At 40.7% G+C, this 13,155-nt stretch overlaps 2 protein-coding genes across 2 annotated transcripts; one reads left to right on the top strand and one right to left on the bottom strand.

The window, feature by feature from the left end:
• Nucleotides 1-657: 657 nt before the first annotated feature.
• On the bottom strand, nt 658-6,748 carry prdx6 (peroxiredoxin 6). The gene is made up of 6 exons (XM_034880623.1): nt 6,730-6,748; nt 6,511-6,665; nt 3,395-3,551; nt 2,664-2,807; nt 2,007-2,153; nt 658-978 (listed from the first exon to the last, which is right to left on the bottom strand). The coding sequence occupies exons 2-6, from the start codon at nt 6,600-6,602 to the stop codon at nt 853-855; spliced, it is 666 nt and encodes a 221-aa protein (XP_034736514.1). The 5' UTR covers nt 6,603-6,665; nt 6,730-6,748; the 3' UTR covers nt 658-852.
• A 512-nt stretch (nt 6,749-7,260) lies between these two features.
• plpp6 (phospholipid phosphatase 6) lies at nt 7,261-11,511 on the top strand. The gene is made up of 2 exons (XM_034880618.1): nt 7,261-7,918; nt 10,452-11,511. The coding sequence occupies exons 1-2, from the start codon at nt 7,426-7,428 to the stop codon at nt 10,817-10,819; spliced, it is 861 nt and encodes a 286-aa protein (XP_034736509.1). The 5' UTR covers nt 7,261-7,425; the 3' UTR covers nt 10,820-11,511.
• The last annotated feature ends 1,644 nt before the right edge of the window (nt 11,512-13,155 follow it).

Genomic DNA, 13,155 nt, shown 5'->3' with positions numbered 1-13,155 from the left:
GTATCCTTTATTAATCCCACAAGGGGAAATTAAAATGTACACTGTTGTTATTGCACACAGATGCTCACAGATACATGCAGTAGCTCAGTCCATAGCTCTGGGAAGTTGGGTTGGGAACCAGAGGGTCGTTGGTTCAAGTCCCCATATGGACTAAAGTATGGTGGTGGACTGGTAGCTGGAGAGGTGCCAGTTCACCTCCTGGGCCCTGCCTAGGTACTCTTGAGCAAGGCGCCTTTCTATTGGCAGCCCCCCCCCCCCCCACTGTGACATCTCTCCATTAGTGCCTGTATAGGTACTGAGCATGTGTGTGTAGTTCAGGCCTTTGTGTAAATTGTAATTAACATTATTAAATGGAGAGATGCCAGAGTGAGGGGGGCTTCGCCCAAAGCAGTTGGGAGTTTGGTGCCTTGCTCAAAAACACCATAGCAGTGCCCAGGAGGTGAACTGGCATCTCTCCAGCTACTAATAAACCACCATACTTTGGTCCGTATGGGGACTTGAAGTGTAGTGGCCAACCGGTTCTGGTTCCCAACCCAACTCCCTACGGACTGAGCTACTGCCCCCCCCCCAGTAAGTCAAAGCAGAGGATACTTTCTAACTGGTTACTGTCCCCGAACTTTAAACAGTGTAAAGAGACACAAACAATCAGAGGACAAATGTGAAAAAGTTTGTTTATTGAAGGAAAGAAGGCATCGTAAAAATGACAATATAAATACTCCTTGTTCATTGCATGACAGTCAACAAACCAGATTAGTGCATCTAGGCTTTTGATCAAAGCTTTGTGAATTATTATCATAAGGAGTTCATTTTTTGTCAAAACGACAGTAAACTAGAGAAGGATGTCGTGTCTTTTCAGAGCTGGGTGTAGCGCAAGTATTTCTTCCCAGAAGGCACCTCTTTAGTGGTCACACCGTTGGGGAAGAGAGCAGTGGCTTCAGCCTCGGAGAGTGAAGGAATCACCATGACTTTGTCATTAGGCTGAAAGAGATGACAACAAGGAAGCGTGTTTTAGGACCAGGGACTAGTTTTGATTACAGTCTTGGGAAGCCTTTGCTGTAATGATAATGATGCTGCAGCCTCATAGACTCCTGTGTCATGTGGCTTTTGGTCATTTTTCTTAAATTATCCCACTAAAATTAGGTCAAAGACAGTTAAATTGTTTGTTTGGGAGGAATGCACATTTTCCAATGGCATCTAGCTCTTGCTGTAGAGATTGAATGCCCGTGTTGTAACTTGGCGCAAAGTGTCTGCTAAATAAATGTATAGTAAACATTTTTGAATATATTTTTCTGTAAGACTGTTTTCAGTTCAGAGCATATTGTGTTCCCAATTCTGTGGAGAGAGGGGACTGGGAAAATTCATAATTTATACTGTTTATTGATCGGCAGTGGGGAAATTACAATTTACACTGTGTTTCTGTTAGAATCACTACACACAAGCCTGGAATACACACACATGCTCAGGACCTAAAAATGCACAAATGGAGAGATGTCAGAGGGGGGGGGGGCTGCCAGTGCTCGAAACTTAAATAATTTTTCGACATATTGGAAGATACGCATGTTTCCTTTTTTTAGCTAAGAAGATTAAGACCTTTATGAATGAAATTTAAGACCTATCACGACATAAAAGAGCAACAAAAAGCAGAGTCAGAAACGTACATGCAAAGTAAAAAAATGTATTCAAATTGAATAATAAAAAAAAATCTGTACAAATACAGCGAGTTATATATGCAAAATAAAGAACTACACCGCATAGAACCACAGATTAAATTAGTGTTTTATTTATTTATTGTGTGGTTCTATGCGGTGTAGTTCTTTATTTCGCATTAGAGGTAGCGTTACATTGACATAGTGGATCTATAAAATAGGGATTTTGGAATTTTTGACTTTGTAAGACCTTGCGGAAACCCTGATATCTGTACATGAATACACAGCTGGATCAAGGCAACTGTTATCTTAGCACCGTTCACTGCTCTAAGTAAAGAAACACAGAGTTTAACCGTTTACCTTCCAGTTGACAGGTGTGGCAACCTTCTTCTGTGCAGTGAGCTGTAGAGAGTCGATAACTCGAAGCAACTCGTCAAAGTTCCTGCCCGTGGTGGCGGGGTAGAGGATGGACAGCTTCAGCTTCTTGTCTGGGCCAATCACAAAGACCTAAAGTAGGTGGAGATGCCACAGCGTCAACATGCATGTAACATGAGCCAGAACATGCCTCTTTTGAGATATGGTGGCAAATACAGTACATCGTTAAAGACATTTATCTAAAAAGACAAGTTTCACTTGCCATACAAACACTTTTTCCCCCCTAAATAATACTTAATTTACATGTACAGAAACTGGTAATTTGAGAGAGCAGGCTGCTGTGTGCCACATGCAGAATTCTTTAACATTTGGCTAACCTTAAGCTCAATCAAAAAAAATTTGCTCTGACTTGATTGGCTCATTGGCCAAATGATGTGGAAGTTAGTTGACAACATTAGGTGAATAAATACCAAATCCTTTCACAGGGAATAAAGTCAGGCCAGGACAGGCTTTTCTACAAAAGACAAATGTCACGGCCATTTGGCGTCTGTTCACTTTGGATCAGGAAGTGGTCTTGTGGCGTTTGCTTTTGTAGTAAAATATGTCCTGCACTGAGGACAGGACAGAGGACAAGATTCGTACACAGCGAGCAGTGAGGGGCATCCCATCCTTGTCTCGCTCGTCAGGGTCCAGCATGCCCAGCTGGACGGACAGCTCTCTCTTGTCATCAGCGATGATGGGGAATGGCAGCGGGCTTTCAGTTTCACTGTTAAATGCCATCACATCCTGCACAGAAGGAAGAGACACTTTCAGCATTTACACATCTGGTAATGTGTGTATATCATATTCTCACCGTCTTGGCAGCCATCTCCATTATTGCTGCAATGACGGGTTTGATGAGAAATCAGAGGCCTTTGACTCTACTATGTGCTCAGACACTATGACACTATGCCAATACTGTTGCCTCACAGATGTTAAAAGGTCCCATGGCATGAAAATGTCACTTTGAGGTTTTTAACACTAGTATGTGTTACCCCAGCCTGCCTATGGTCCCCCAGTGACTAGAAATGGTGAGAGGTGTAAACCGAGCTCTGGGTATTCTGCTCTGCCTTTGAGTAAATGAAAGCTCAGATGGGCCGATCTGGAATCTGGCCCCTTATGACCTCATAAGGTTACTTCCCCTCTCTCTGCTTTGCCCACCTAGAGAATTTGGTCCACCAAAGGGAAAGGGACATCAAGGCTTTCAAATGATTAAAGTGGCAGCTGGTCAAGGCCACAACCCTAAATTTAACTCAATTAGGTGGGATCAATTAATGTAAGGTATGTGATTTCATGTGTGTGTGTGTGTGTGTGTGTGTGTGTGTGTGTCCAACCTTGCTCCAATGGCGGTGATCCTCCACACTGTCAATGGACAAGGCGATCATCTTCACACCTCGTTTCTTGAACTCATCGCTGATCCTAGCGGCACAGGCGAGCTCAGTGGTACAGACAGGGGTGAAGTCCTTTGGGTGCGAGAACAGGATGCCCCACCTACGGAGGAACAACAGACATAAAGCAATGAGGTCTCTGCGCTACACATCAGTTTCTGGCTAAGAAACCTTGATGTAAAAAAACTATTTAACACAGTTAATATGACAATAAAATTGAATTGTATTAAGAAAATAGCAAATAAGGCTATTGTCATCCAACAGTCATGTTTTAATATTAATGCACATTACACAACGTTTACATTTATTTTGTCTTATGTGTGTTATACATTTATATATTGACATTTGGAGTATGCACAGAGTCTAGCATTTAATAAGAAACAGAAAGGATCACGAGCAGTGGAAGACATAGAAGAGGAAGAAATGGCTATAAAGACAAAGACGGAGAACATTAAGTCTCAGTCGAGGACATTCCAGCAACAGATTGAAACAACAGCTGTCTGAGAATCTGACAGACTCAAGCTCAAAACATTAAATCCAGCTGTGTACTAGACCCCGACTGATATATCGGCGGGCCGATATTAGGCATTCCCCGACATATCGGTGTCAGCATTTACAATGGCCAATATAATTCATCAGAATCATTTAGAATGACAAATAAAAGGATACTGATAAATATAAAAAAAAAAAGAAAAGGCATAGTCTGTCCACCAGAGGACGCTCTACAGCGTCACTGTTGGCAACACTGATTATTTTTTGTTTGTGTGTTTTTGTTCAAAAGGACTAAGTTTCATATCTTAAGTTTGTATTTTTATGCATTTTATTTATCAGAACTTTAATATATTTTGATGTTCCTGTGTTCTGTTGTGACAATAAAACAAATTATTACCATAATATTTTAGTGAGAACTCATAAATAACTACAAATAACTAATGTTAGGGAAACCTGTTTGTGTTTTGTAACGTGTTTCAGAATTATTATTATTATTTTTTTTTTAATTGGCCGATATATTGGCATATCGGACTTTTAAATAACCAAATACTCGTATCGTTATTGGCCTTAACTTGTACAATGAGGAGGATGAAGGGTAAGACAGACATGAGTTTTCCTTGCGAAAAACATTCCAATCTTTTTAAAAAGGAAAATTCTTTGAATCACGAGTTTCCCAAGTGCCTCATATGATTTGTGTGGACTCCCTCTTCTTCAACGCGTTGTAACATCATTTCACATTGGTAAGAAAAGCTCTGCCCCACAGCACCATCTGACTCTCTGTTACTGAGGATTATGTTGAAAGTCTCTCATTTATTAAATAATCGCTAAAAGCAAGTAAAACTACGTTTTGTGGTGGATTTTGTAACATTTCAAAATCTCAATTTTTTTTTTTTTTTAATTGTCATTGTATATGCATATCAATTCCAAATATCGGTTATATTAACTACTGGAAATCTGTATCGGCCTTGATATAAAAAATAAAAAAAGATCATCTGATTATGGGAAGGCCTAGAAGAATCTGATTACCCAATCTGTTGACACAGAACAAACCCTGGATGGATGCTGGCACAGTTCCTAAAAGAGGAGTTTGATCCGAAGCTGCTGTTGATTTAATCATTGACAACAAAAAAATACAAAAAAAATGAATCATTGGATTTTTTGCAGCAACACCTGAGCTAGATATTTGTATGAAGCTGCAAAATACACACATGGGCTATTCTAAGATTTCTTATGTTATACTAGGACATACAGTGAACAGATGGCGGCCTCTCAGTCCAACATCTGTTCTGACTAAGGAAATAAGGGTGGGGGAAATCCTGAAATATGAAAGGGAATAAATATTCCCTGTCAACTAAGGAGATTTAGATTATTTGGAAAAGTTTTTAGAAATTGCTCAACCCACTAGATTCGAACAGGTGAATCAATCCATTGGAAAATCCTTTAAATTGCTTTCAGTTGTGGGAGAGCATAATACAAGTCTGCCCATGTTCATGCGTGTTATGGTTGTTCCATGATATGGTATTCCTCTCCCTTTGCTGTTAAACAAAAAAACAAAAAGGAGATCCAGACACTGGGGCACAGTTCCAAAAACCACACAATACAGGCCTTGTCCTGACTGTGCTTACACATCACTAATGAAATAGATAAAGAAAATGACTAAGCTATGCTGCCATGACTGTCATTTTAGTCTGCAGCTAGGCCGAATCTATGTTTCTGTTTATCGGAGTCATTCCAAAACAGAATTGAAATACATGTACTCATCCAATCCAATCATTTTCTCATCCAACAGGGTCATGTGTATTAACCCTACATACAGTATCTACAGTGGCTTGACAAAGTTTAAACACCCGTGCTAAAGTTGATTAAAAAGAGGAATAACAAAAACATCTTTTGGAAATTGATCTTAATGCGTCAATTCAAAATATTTAGGAAAATCCAACCTTTTAAGGCGACCAATTTTCTTTCAGAATGAATCATGCAATATAAATAAATAAATGTTCTTCCTTAAAATAAATGGGGCATAAATATACACAGCCCTATGTTTAATTCCCTTAGAAGCAGGCAGATCTTTATTATTAATAAGGCCAGCAATCATGATTCTATGCATCCTGATCCCCCCAAAAAAATCCCCCCCCCCCCAATCATCATCAAATACCCTTCACCATACCTACAGATAGGCATGGGTAACTCTCCATAAAATCATCTCTCAATGCAAATCAAACCAACTATTAGGCTAACTGAAATAAAACCATGCCAATACGTAAAATACATTAGACATTCACAAAGAAAATTGGTGTCCTTGGATTTAAGGCATTACAATTAATTTCCCAAATATGTTTTTAATTTCTCTTTTTACTCAACGTTAGAATGGGTGTGTAAACTTTGTCAAGCCTCTGTATGTCAGCCAGCAGGCGTGTCAGATGGTCAGATCAACGCCTTAGCTTGTAAATTCAGAATCAATCCGTAACGTTACTCAGATCAGCGATCAAGCTTCTCAGTGTGACCAATCCGGATGAAACACATTCGGTACCAACTGATGGTTCCGGGCTACAGGAAGTGTGAGCACTTACGAGGTGCCCAGGAAATCGTGGAACTTGATCCTGCCAATGGTGGTGTCGGCCTCGAAGTTGGGGAACTCGTCTCCCAGCAGAAGTCCAGGCATGGTCGGCTCTCCTCTGCAGCTCAGAAACACGAGAAAGGACCGGGATGACCTGCTGGTTAGCCTGTAGAGGCTGTCGGTACACGATTCGTCTGACCTGCACGAACCGTTCTGCGCATGTGCATTATATGTACGATCAGCAGAACGTCATGCGTGGATCATGGGATGGACCCGGATAGGGGCGGGTTAACTTCTGTTACGTACATCATCGACCAATCAGATACGAGAATGTTTTTACACAACTTTATTAAAACAACAATACAATTACAAACCTATAACACAGAAAAGCCAAAAAAACAGAAATGTATACAAACATATATATATGCAAACACATATTTATGATAAAAATAACTTATTTAGGAAAGATAACTATTCAATTTATTATTAAATTGTTCTTAATACTTCTTAAATAGTTATTCTTAATTGCTCCACAATTAAGTTAATAACTATCATAATTTACTCCTGCATAATTTGCACTCTTCATTGCACTATTGCTTCCACCTGTCTATATATTTTCCATTTAGAGTGTGTATATATTAGTGTGTATTTATTGTTTGTTGTGTTCCTCGTACATGTGTCCTCACAACTGGCAAATAAAGCTGATTCGGATTCTTTTATTTCGCCAATGCAAAAAAAAACACAATTTCCCAGGTAGCTTTGCGATTGGAAAAACAAAGATGGAGATTTTGCTATCTCAGGACGTGATGTGAATGAAACGTCCAACAGATGAACGAACGGACACGCGCAGCCAATTCACTGCAGACAGCTCACTGCGGGTTAACTACCTAACACCGAAGTGTCTACGTCGGTAGAATTAACAGATAAAATGCCTTCTCCTAAAGCTAAAAACCCCGTACGCAGTGGTGGAAGCCCGGTGCTCGGGAGCTCCAACGGCCGCTACGAGTTCATGTCACTGACGAAGCCGCTGAACCGGTCCTCGCCGTCGCATCTCCACCAGCGGCAGGGCTCCGAGCCGGCCACGGCTCGCTTCCGAGCTTCGGAGAGCCCCACTCGGCGTCGGGGCTCCAGCTCCTCCACGGGCTCCGGGAGCGGCCAGGGGCTGTCAGAAGAGGACGGTATACGGCTCAACCCCTCCTTCATCCGCGTAGCGCTCAGCTCGCTTCTCGCTATTGACCTGTGGATGTCCAAGCGGCTGGGGGTGTGTGCCTGTGAGGACTCTTCCTGGGGCAGTGTGCGCCCGTTAATGAAACTGATAGAGATATCGGGACATGGCATCCCCTGGCTGGCGGGTACCGCCTACTGTATGTACAAGAGTGACAGTGCTCCAGGACAAGAAGTCATGCTCAACCTTCTCATGGGTAAAAACCCCTGCTATTTGTGTTTCTTCTAATGTTGCCACCCTGTGTCTTCCTCTAGGAGGGAATTAACACATAGGCCTACATTTTATAATGCTAATGCAGACAGATTTCTAGGGAACGTTACCAGAGATTTGGTTGGGGTGCAGTATTTTGTGTCACTCACACCCTCCAGCTCCTCCTTCTTTCTCTTCTTTTCTCCCCCCCACCAGAACTCACAGGTGATCCCACCTCCCATGACGTGTTTAGCTTTCCTTGCAGGTTCTGGCATGTAGATGACATCTGTTGTTCATTTTTGCCAGTTTCAATATTTTGAGAAAAGCAAGGCGTAGACCAGTTTGAGCTATCAGACTTTAAAAAATCACATCTCCTCTCCAACACATCATGCTTTACACACAAATTGTTTCCTGTTGTCTTGGCTATATTAGGATTATCTCACCCTGAGTGTAGCATGGTGAGCTGAAGAATAGTTGAGAGACAGGTTTTAACTTGGACGGACTTGCATTGAAGCTCAAATTAATCAGCAAGGGTGTCTTTTGGGTCTGTAGATTGTTCTATAAATGGTAGTGCAGCTTTTTACATGGATTGCGTCAGTTAACAGCAAGTTATCTATTAGGAATTGAAACCCATTCTGCGTGCCAATAGGCTCCCCTCATTTTAACTTTCTTCAATGAAGCCCATAAGTGCACATCTACTTCATACATCAGGACATGACCAGTATTGTTACAGGACGAGGATTTGGGTCTTTCAGAGGTCTGGTTGTTTTGCCCAGTAACGCAAGCCCACAATGGCAAACTATTAACTTATTTCCTAAGGGTGGTGGGAAAAAAAACGATACAGCATCGCATCGCAATATTTTCAGTGGCAATACTGTATTGATACACAGAAGCCAAGTATTGATCTATTATTATTATTATTATTATTATTATCTATGTGTTGGTCAGTTTGTCTGCTTGACAATGCCATTTTGCAGCAACAAAATTAAAGTAACATGAACAAACAGAGAAATTTATCTTTTTAGATGAAACACATGTTGACAAAGTTTCCTTCTGGGGCCATCATTTCAAATTGGAAATAAATAATAAAATTGCAATATATCGCAGAATACTGCAGTATGTTTAAAATGGCAATTATATTGGATCGTGAAATAAGTATCGTGATGATGTTGTATCGAGAGGCCTCTGGTGATTCCTCCCCCTATTATTTCCTTGAGTTGTTTTCGTTAGCCCTAATCCACCCCTGCTTTTACATAATTTTGTAGTTATAACTTCATTTTGTCAGTCAGCTTTACATCAGCTTGTCAAACAGGTGAATATTTTAGAGTCACCTTTTTGGTTTTGCCTGATAAGGACATTGGACTTGTTTTTATTCTTGCGTGTGGGTGATTTAGTTAGTTTCTTTGCGTGTGGGCTGGTCAGTAGATATGAGGCAGGTGGAGCCGAGTCTTGCTTTATTTTCAGAAGGCAAAATCCTGGTGGCTTCAGTCACAAATTACCAACTGTGTTAATGCACTAAGCTCAGAATTATCAAACACGGGACATGATGTTAAACTGTCCATTGTGCCAAAAGATGGTATGCACATGAGGTTCGCCTTGATGTTGAGAATGGCATGAAAGCTGAATTTTAGATGTGGAAAGTTGTTAATTTCGGGACACATCATCAGTAGTGTACCTTTAAATCAGGGGGTGTTTCGGCCTTTCAACAGGATAGACCTGAACGATTCGGGGGGAAAATTAAAAAATCACAATTTATTTAAACTTAGAATTGATATCACGATTCTCTGCTACGATTTCTTTTGACCATGTTTGGCAGTACCAAAAATAGATTATTTTATAAGCCTTTAATCATAGAAGAAGTCGGTTAAGACGTTTGTGATACAGTCAGCTCGTAAAATTAAATGAAAATCAAAGTCATTGTCATATACATATATAAATTTATTTAAATATCGAAGGTGTTAAAAAAAGGTGTTAAATTTTGAATCAAGCTTGTGATTTCGTAAGGATTAATCTTGCAGGCCTAGCTCAGGAAGGAGAAGCTGTGAAGAACACGAAGGCCTGAGACCGCTGCACACTTATTGAGTATCAAAACTAAATAAAATGTCAGTTGCATATTCATTTTGCTGAAATGCTTTCAGTAAACTCCCAGCAGCAATTGGCTCAATGCCACCTAGCTCTTTCATTCTTTTTTTTTTTTTTTTAGCACTGCAGCCCTGGAGAACAACTGCAAATAAAAATCTTTTTTATATAAGTAGATATAAGGCAGATATAAGCTGCAGTTGATCTTCAGCACAATGGACTTATTATAGGCTGGTTCTGATTAGTGCATATCTATAATCTAAGCTATAAGGTGACCTAATTTTGCTTACAAAGCCATGTATGTTTTGTTGTTGTGATGTAAATATCTACCAAGGATACCAAGATAACAGCTATTGCAGTTACAGTACACCCTCTCTTCATGTCTCTTGTTTGCCATTTCATGTGATTACAATGCTGTTTCTTCATATTTCATAACACATCTTCCCCTTTATCCCCTTCAGGCCTGCTGTTGGACCTGGTCCTGGTTGGCATTGTTAAGGCGGTGGTGCGTCGGCGTCGGCCAGCACACAACCGCATGGACATGTTTGCCACCTTTTCTGTGGACCGCTACTCTTTCCCTTCAGGCCATGCCACCCGCGCCGCCATGTGTGGCCGCTTCCTGCTCGCTCACCTGGTGCTGGCAGCCCCGCTAAGGGTCCTGGTCCTGCTGTGGGCCAGCCTGGTGGGACTGAGCCGAGTGATGCTGGGCAGGCACAACGTCACTGACGTGATGTTTGGCTTCTGGATGGGCTATTGCCAGTATAACCTAGTAGAGATGTTGTGGCTCTCCCCTCAAACCCTGCAAGGGCTGCTGGGACAGTTAGCTTAACGTTAGGGAAGGAAGACAAGACATGGAGGTTTTAATCTTAATTGTAGGAGCACCTGCACCCCTTTTTGTCTTCTAGACCGATACACGTTTAGGAGAAATTGACGCAGACTAGAGACGAGAGCTCTATCCAACACAGCTTTGTTCTGCCGTTATGACACTCTGGTTCAAAAGGCCATTTTCTGCTTGTAATACATAATACGGGACTTTTATTTAGAATAGACCAGGAGACATTTGTCCAGAGTAGCTGAAGCCCCCTCACTCAGATTTCCAGATTCACTGGAAATGATTTAGGGCGTTTTCACACCTGCCTTGTTTAGTTTTGGTGGAATCAAACCCCGAAGCGTTTACTTCCTCTGTCTAGTGTGAACACATTAAACAATAGGCGTGGGAAAAATAATCGATTCTTAGATGCATCGTGATTCTCTCTAGAACGATTTGATGCTCGATTGGGATACGTTAATGTATAGTTTTTTTAATGTGTTGATTTTTATTTAGAAGTTACTGTCTCCAGAAAACAAATTGGAAAACAGTGACTGCAAGAGGACGGGATAATGGACAACAACTTAGAGTTTAAGCACGAGTGCATAAAAATACACACAAAAATGGCCAAAAAAAAAAAAAAGTTTTGTATATACAATGCTGCTCATGAGCATAGGAACCCCTGAATAAGGTAACTAAGAAGAGGCATAAAATCATCTTTTGGAATTGATGTTTTTGCTTTAATTTAAAAATGAGGAAAAATCCAACCTTTAAGGACACCCAGGTTTCTTTGTGAATGAATAATGTGTCGTGAATAAATAAATGTTCTTCCTTAAAATACAGGGGGCTTAAGTATACACACCCCTATGTTAAATTCCCATAGAGGCAGGCAGACCTTTATTTATTTTTAATATCTTTTTTTTATCTTCATTTTTAAAGGCCAGTTATTTCATGGATCCAAGATAAAGTTCTCTTGCCCTTTGGGATTAAAATAAACCATTTCTCCAGATTTCAGATCGGCCCATCTAAGCTTTCATCTTCTCAAAGGCAGAGCAGGATACCCAGGGCTCGGTTTACATCTATAGCCATTTCTAGCCACTGGGGGACCATAGGCAGGCTAGAGGAATGCACATTAATATAAAAAAAAACCTCAGAAAGTGACATTTTCATGCTATGGGACCTTTAACATATTACTGCTATTAACCAATGTCAATAAGATCTGTAAAAAACAAGTTTCTATGATAATCATATTTTGTACATAATGAAAACGGTGTAAACACTGTGAATTTTAAAAAGTAATGGCTTCCCTTTATTTGCAAAACATGAAAAAGCCCATACATCACAAATTCATACGAGTGATCAAATTGGAGGTGTTGAAGGATTTGACATGGCTCGTAAGCCTTGCACACTGTAATTTGCCCGTCTTTTTCTTTTCTTTTCTTTTTTTCTTCACTGTGAAAAACGTCCCGACTGCGGACAAGTGGCTTCTTCTTCAACATGTAAATCCTGTGCTTCGTCACTAACTCTGTGTGGCAAGAAACAACAACACGCATACACACACACACAAAAAAACAAGAGCTGCTTTGACACACAATGGCAGCTAGACAGAATCATCACCCGTTTCCGATATGTCGTACATTCCCAAGTTTACTTCATGACCCCACTCGTTAAATCTCAGCCCAAGCAGATTTGGAACTACTAAATAATGTTTCATTTTTTTAATTGGTACTTACAGTCAGATGAAGATATGTGGGTGAATATAAAACCTGTTAGAGACCTGCGGCCCTTGGCTGAATGTCATCTCCCACTTTCTTGACTTAATATGTCCTAAGAATGAAGTCAAAAGCCAAAAAGAAAAAAAACTGTTAGAGTAGACAACGGGCACTTTAAAATATTACCCTATGGATCAATTCAAGTGATGGTTTTGAGAGCTTGCACTGTGAAAACACAACTGAAGCCACCATCTTTGCACTCTAATCACTCTCGTCTCACAGATTCGAATACACTATCTATTTTCATTAGGTTTTAAGATTCTACTAGTTACTCACCTCATTTCTCCTCAGCGCCGTAGCAGCATGTAGTAATTATCTGTTGTGCTGGGTCAGTGGTCACAGTTTGAAGGCGAACTTGTGCAACCAACTACATGATTAGAATAAATGAAACTACAGTGCGTACATACAGGGTGCCTTTAACGGCCCATTGAAATGTGAGTTCTATGCTACATACTGTCATCATATCTTAGTTTTGTGAAAATGTATCTGAATGTGAAGAAAGTTCATGCCATAGTTTCTCATCTACTAGTCTCGCTTTGCCAGACATTCCTCCACAGCGCTGCGGAGGGGGGGGGGGGGGGGGGG

The sequence above is a fragment of the Etheostoma cragini genome, chromosome 9, assembly GCF_013103735.1.
Source record: "Etheostoma cragini isolate CJK2018 chromosome 9, CSU_Ecrag_1.0, whole genome shotgun sequence".
Taxonomy (NCBI): domain Eukaryota; kingdom Metazoa; phylum Chordata; class Actinopteri; order Perciformes; family Percidae; genus Etheostoma; species Etheostoma cragini.
This window is presented reverse-complemented; position numbering and strand designations above follow the sequence as displayed.

Excerpts from the sequence above, each read along its gene's own strand:
- prdx6 (XM_034880623.1), bottom strand. The coding sequence starts at position 6,602 with ATGCCTGGACTTCTGCTGGGAGACGAGTTCCCCAACTTCGAGGCCGAC. Across the intron at positions 3,552-6,510 it reads CACGATTTCCTGGGCACCTC|GTGGGGCATCCTGTTCTCGC; the intron begins GTAAGTGCTCAC and ends GTTCCTCCGTAG. Across the intron at positions 979-2,006 it reads CCACACCTGTCAACTGGAAG|CCTAATGACAAAGTCATGGT; the intron begins GTAAACGGTTAA and ends CATCTCTTTCAG.
- plpp6 (XM_034880618.1), top strand. The coding sequence starts at position 7,426 with ATGCCTTCTCCTAAAGCTAAAAACCCCGTACGCAGTGGTGGAAGCCCG. Across the intron at positions 7,919-10,451 it reads CATGCTCAACCTTCTCATGG|GCCTGCTGTTGGACCTGGTC; the intron begins GTAAAAACCCCT and ends TATCCCCTTCAG.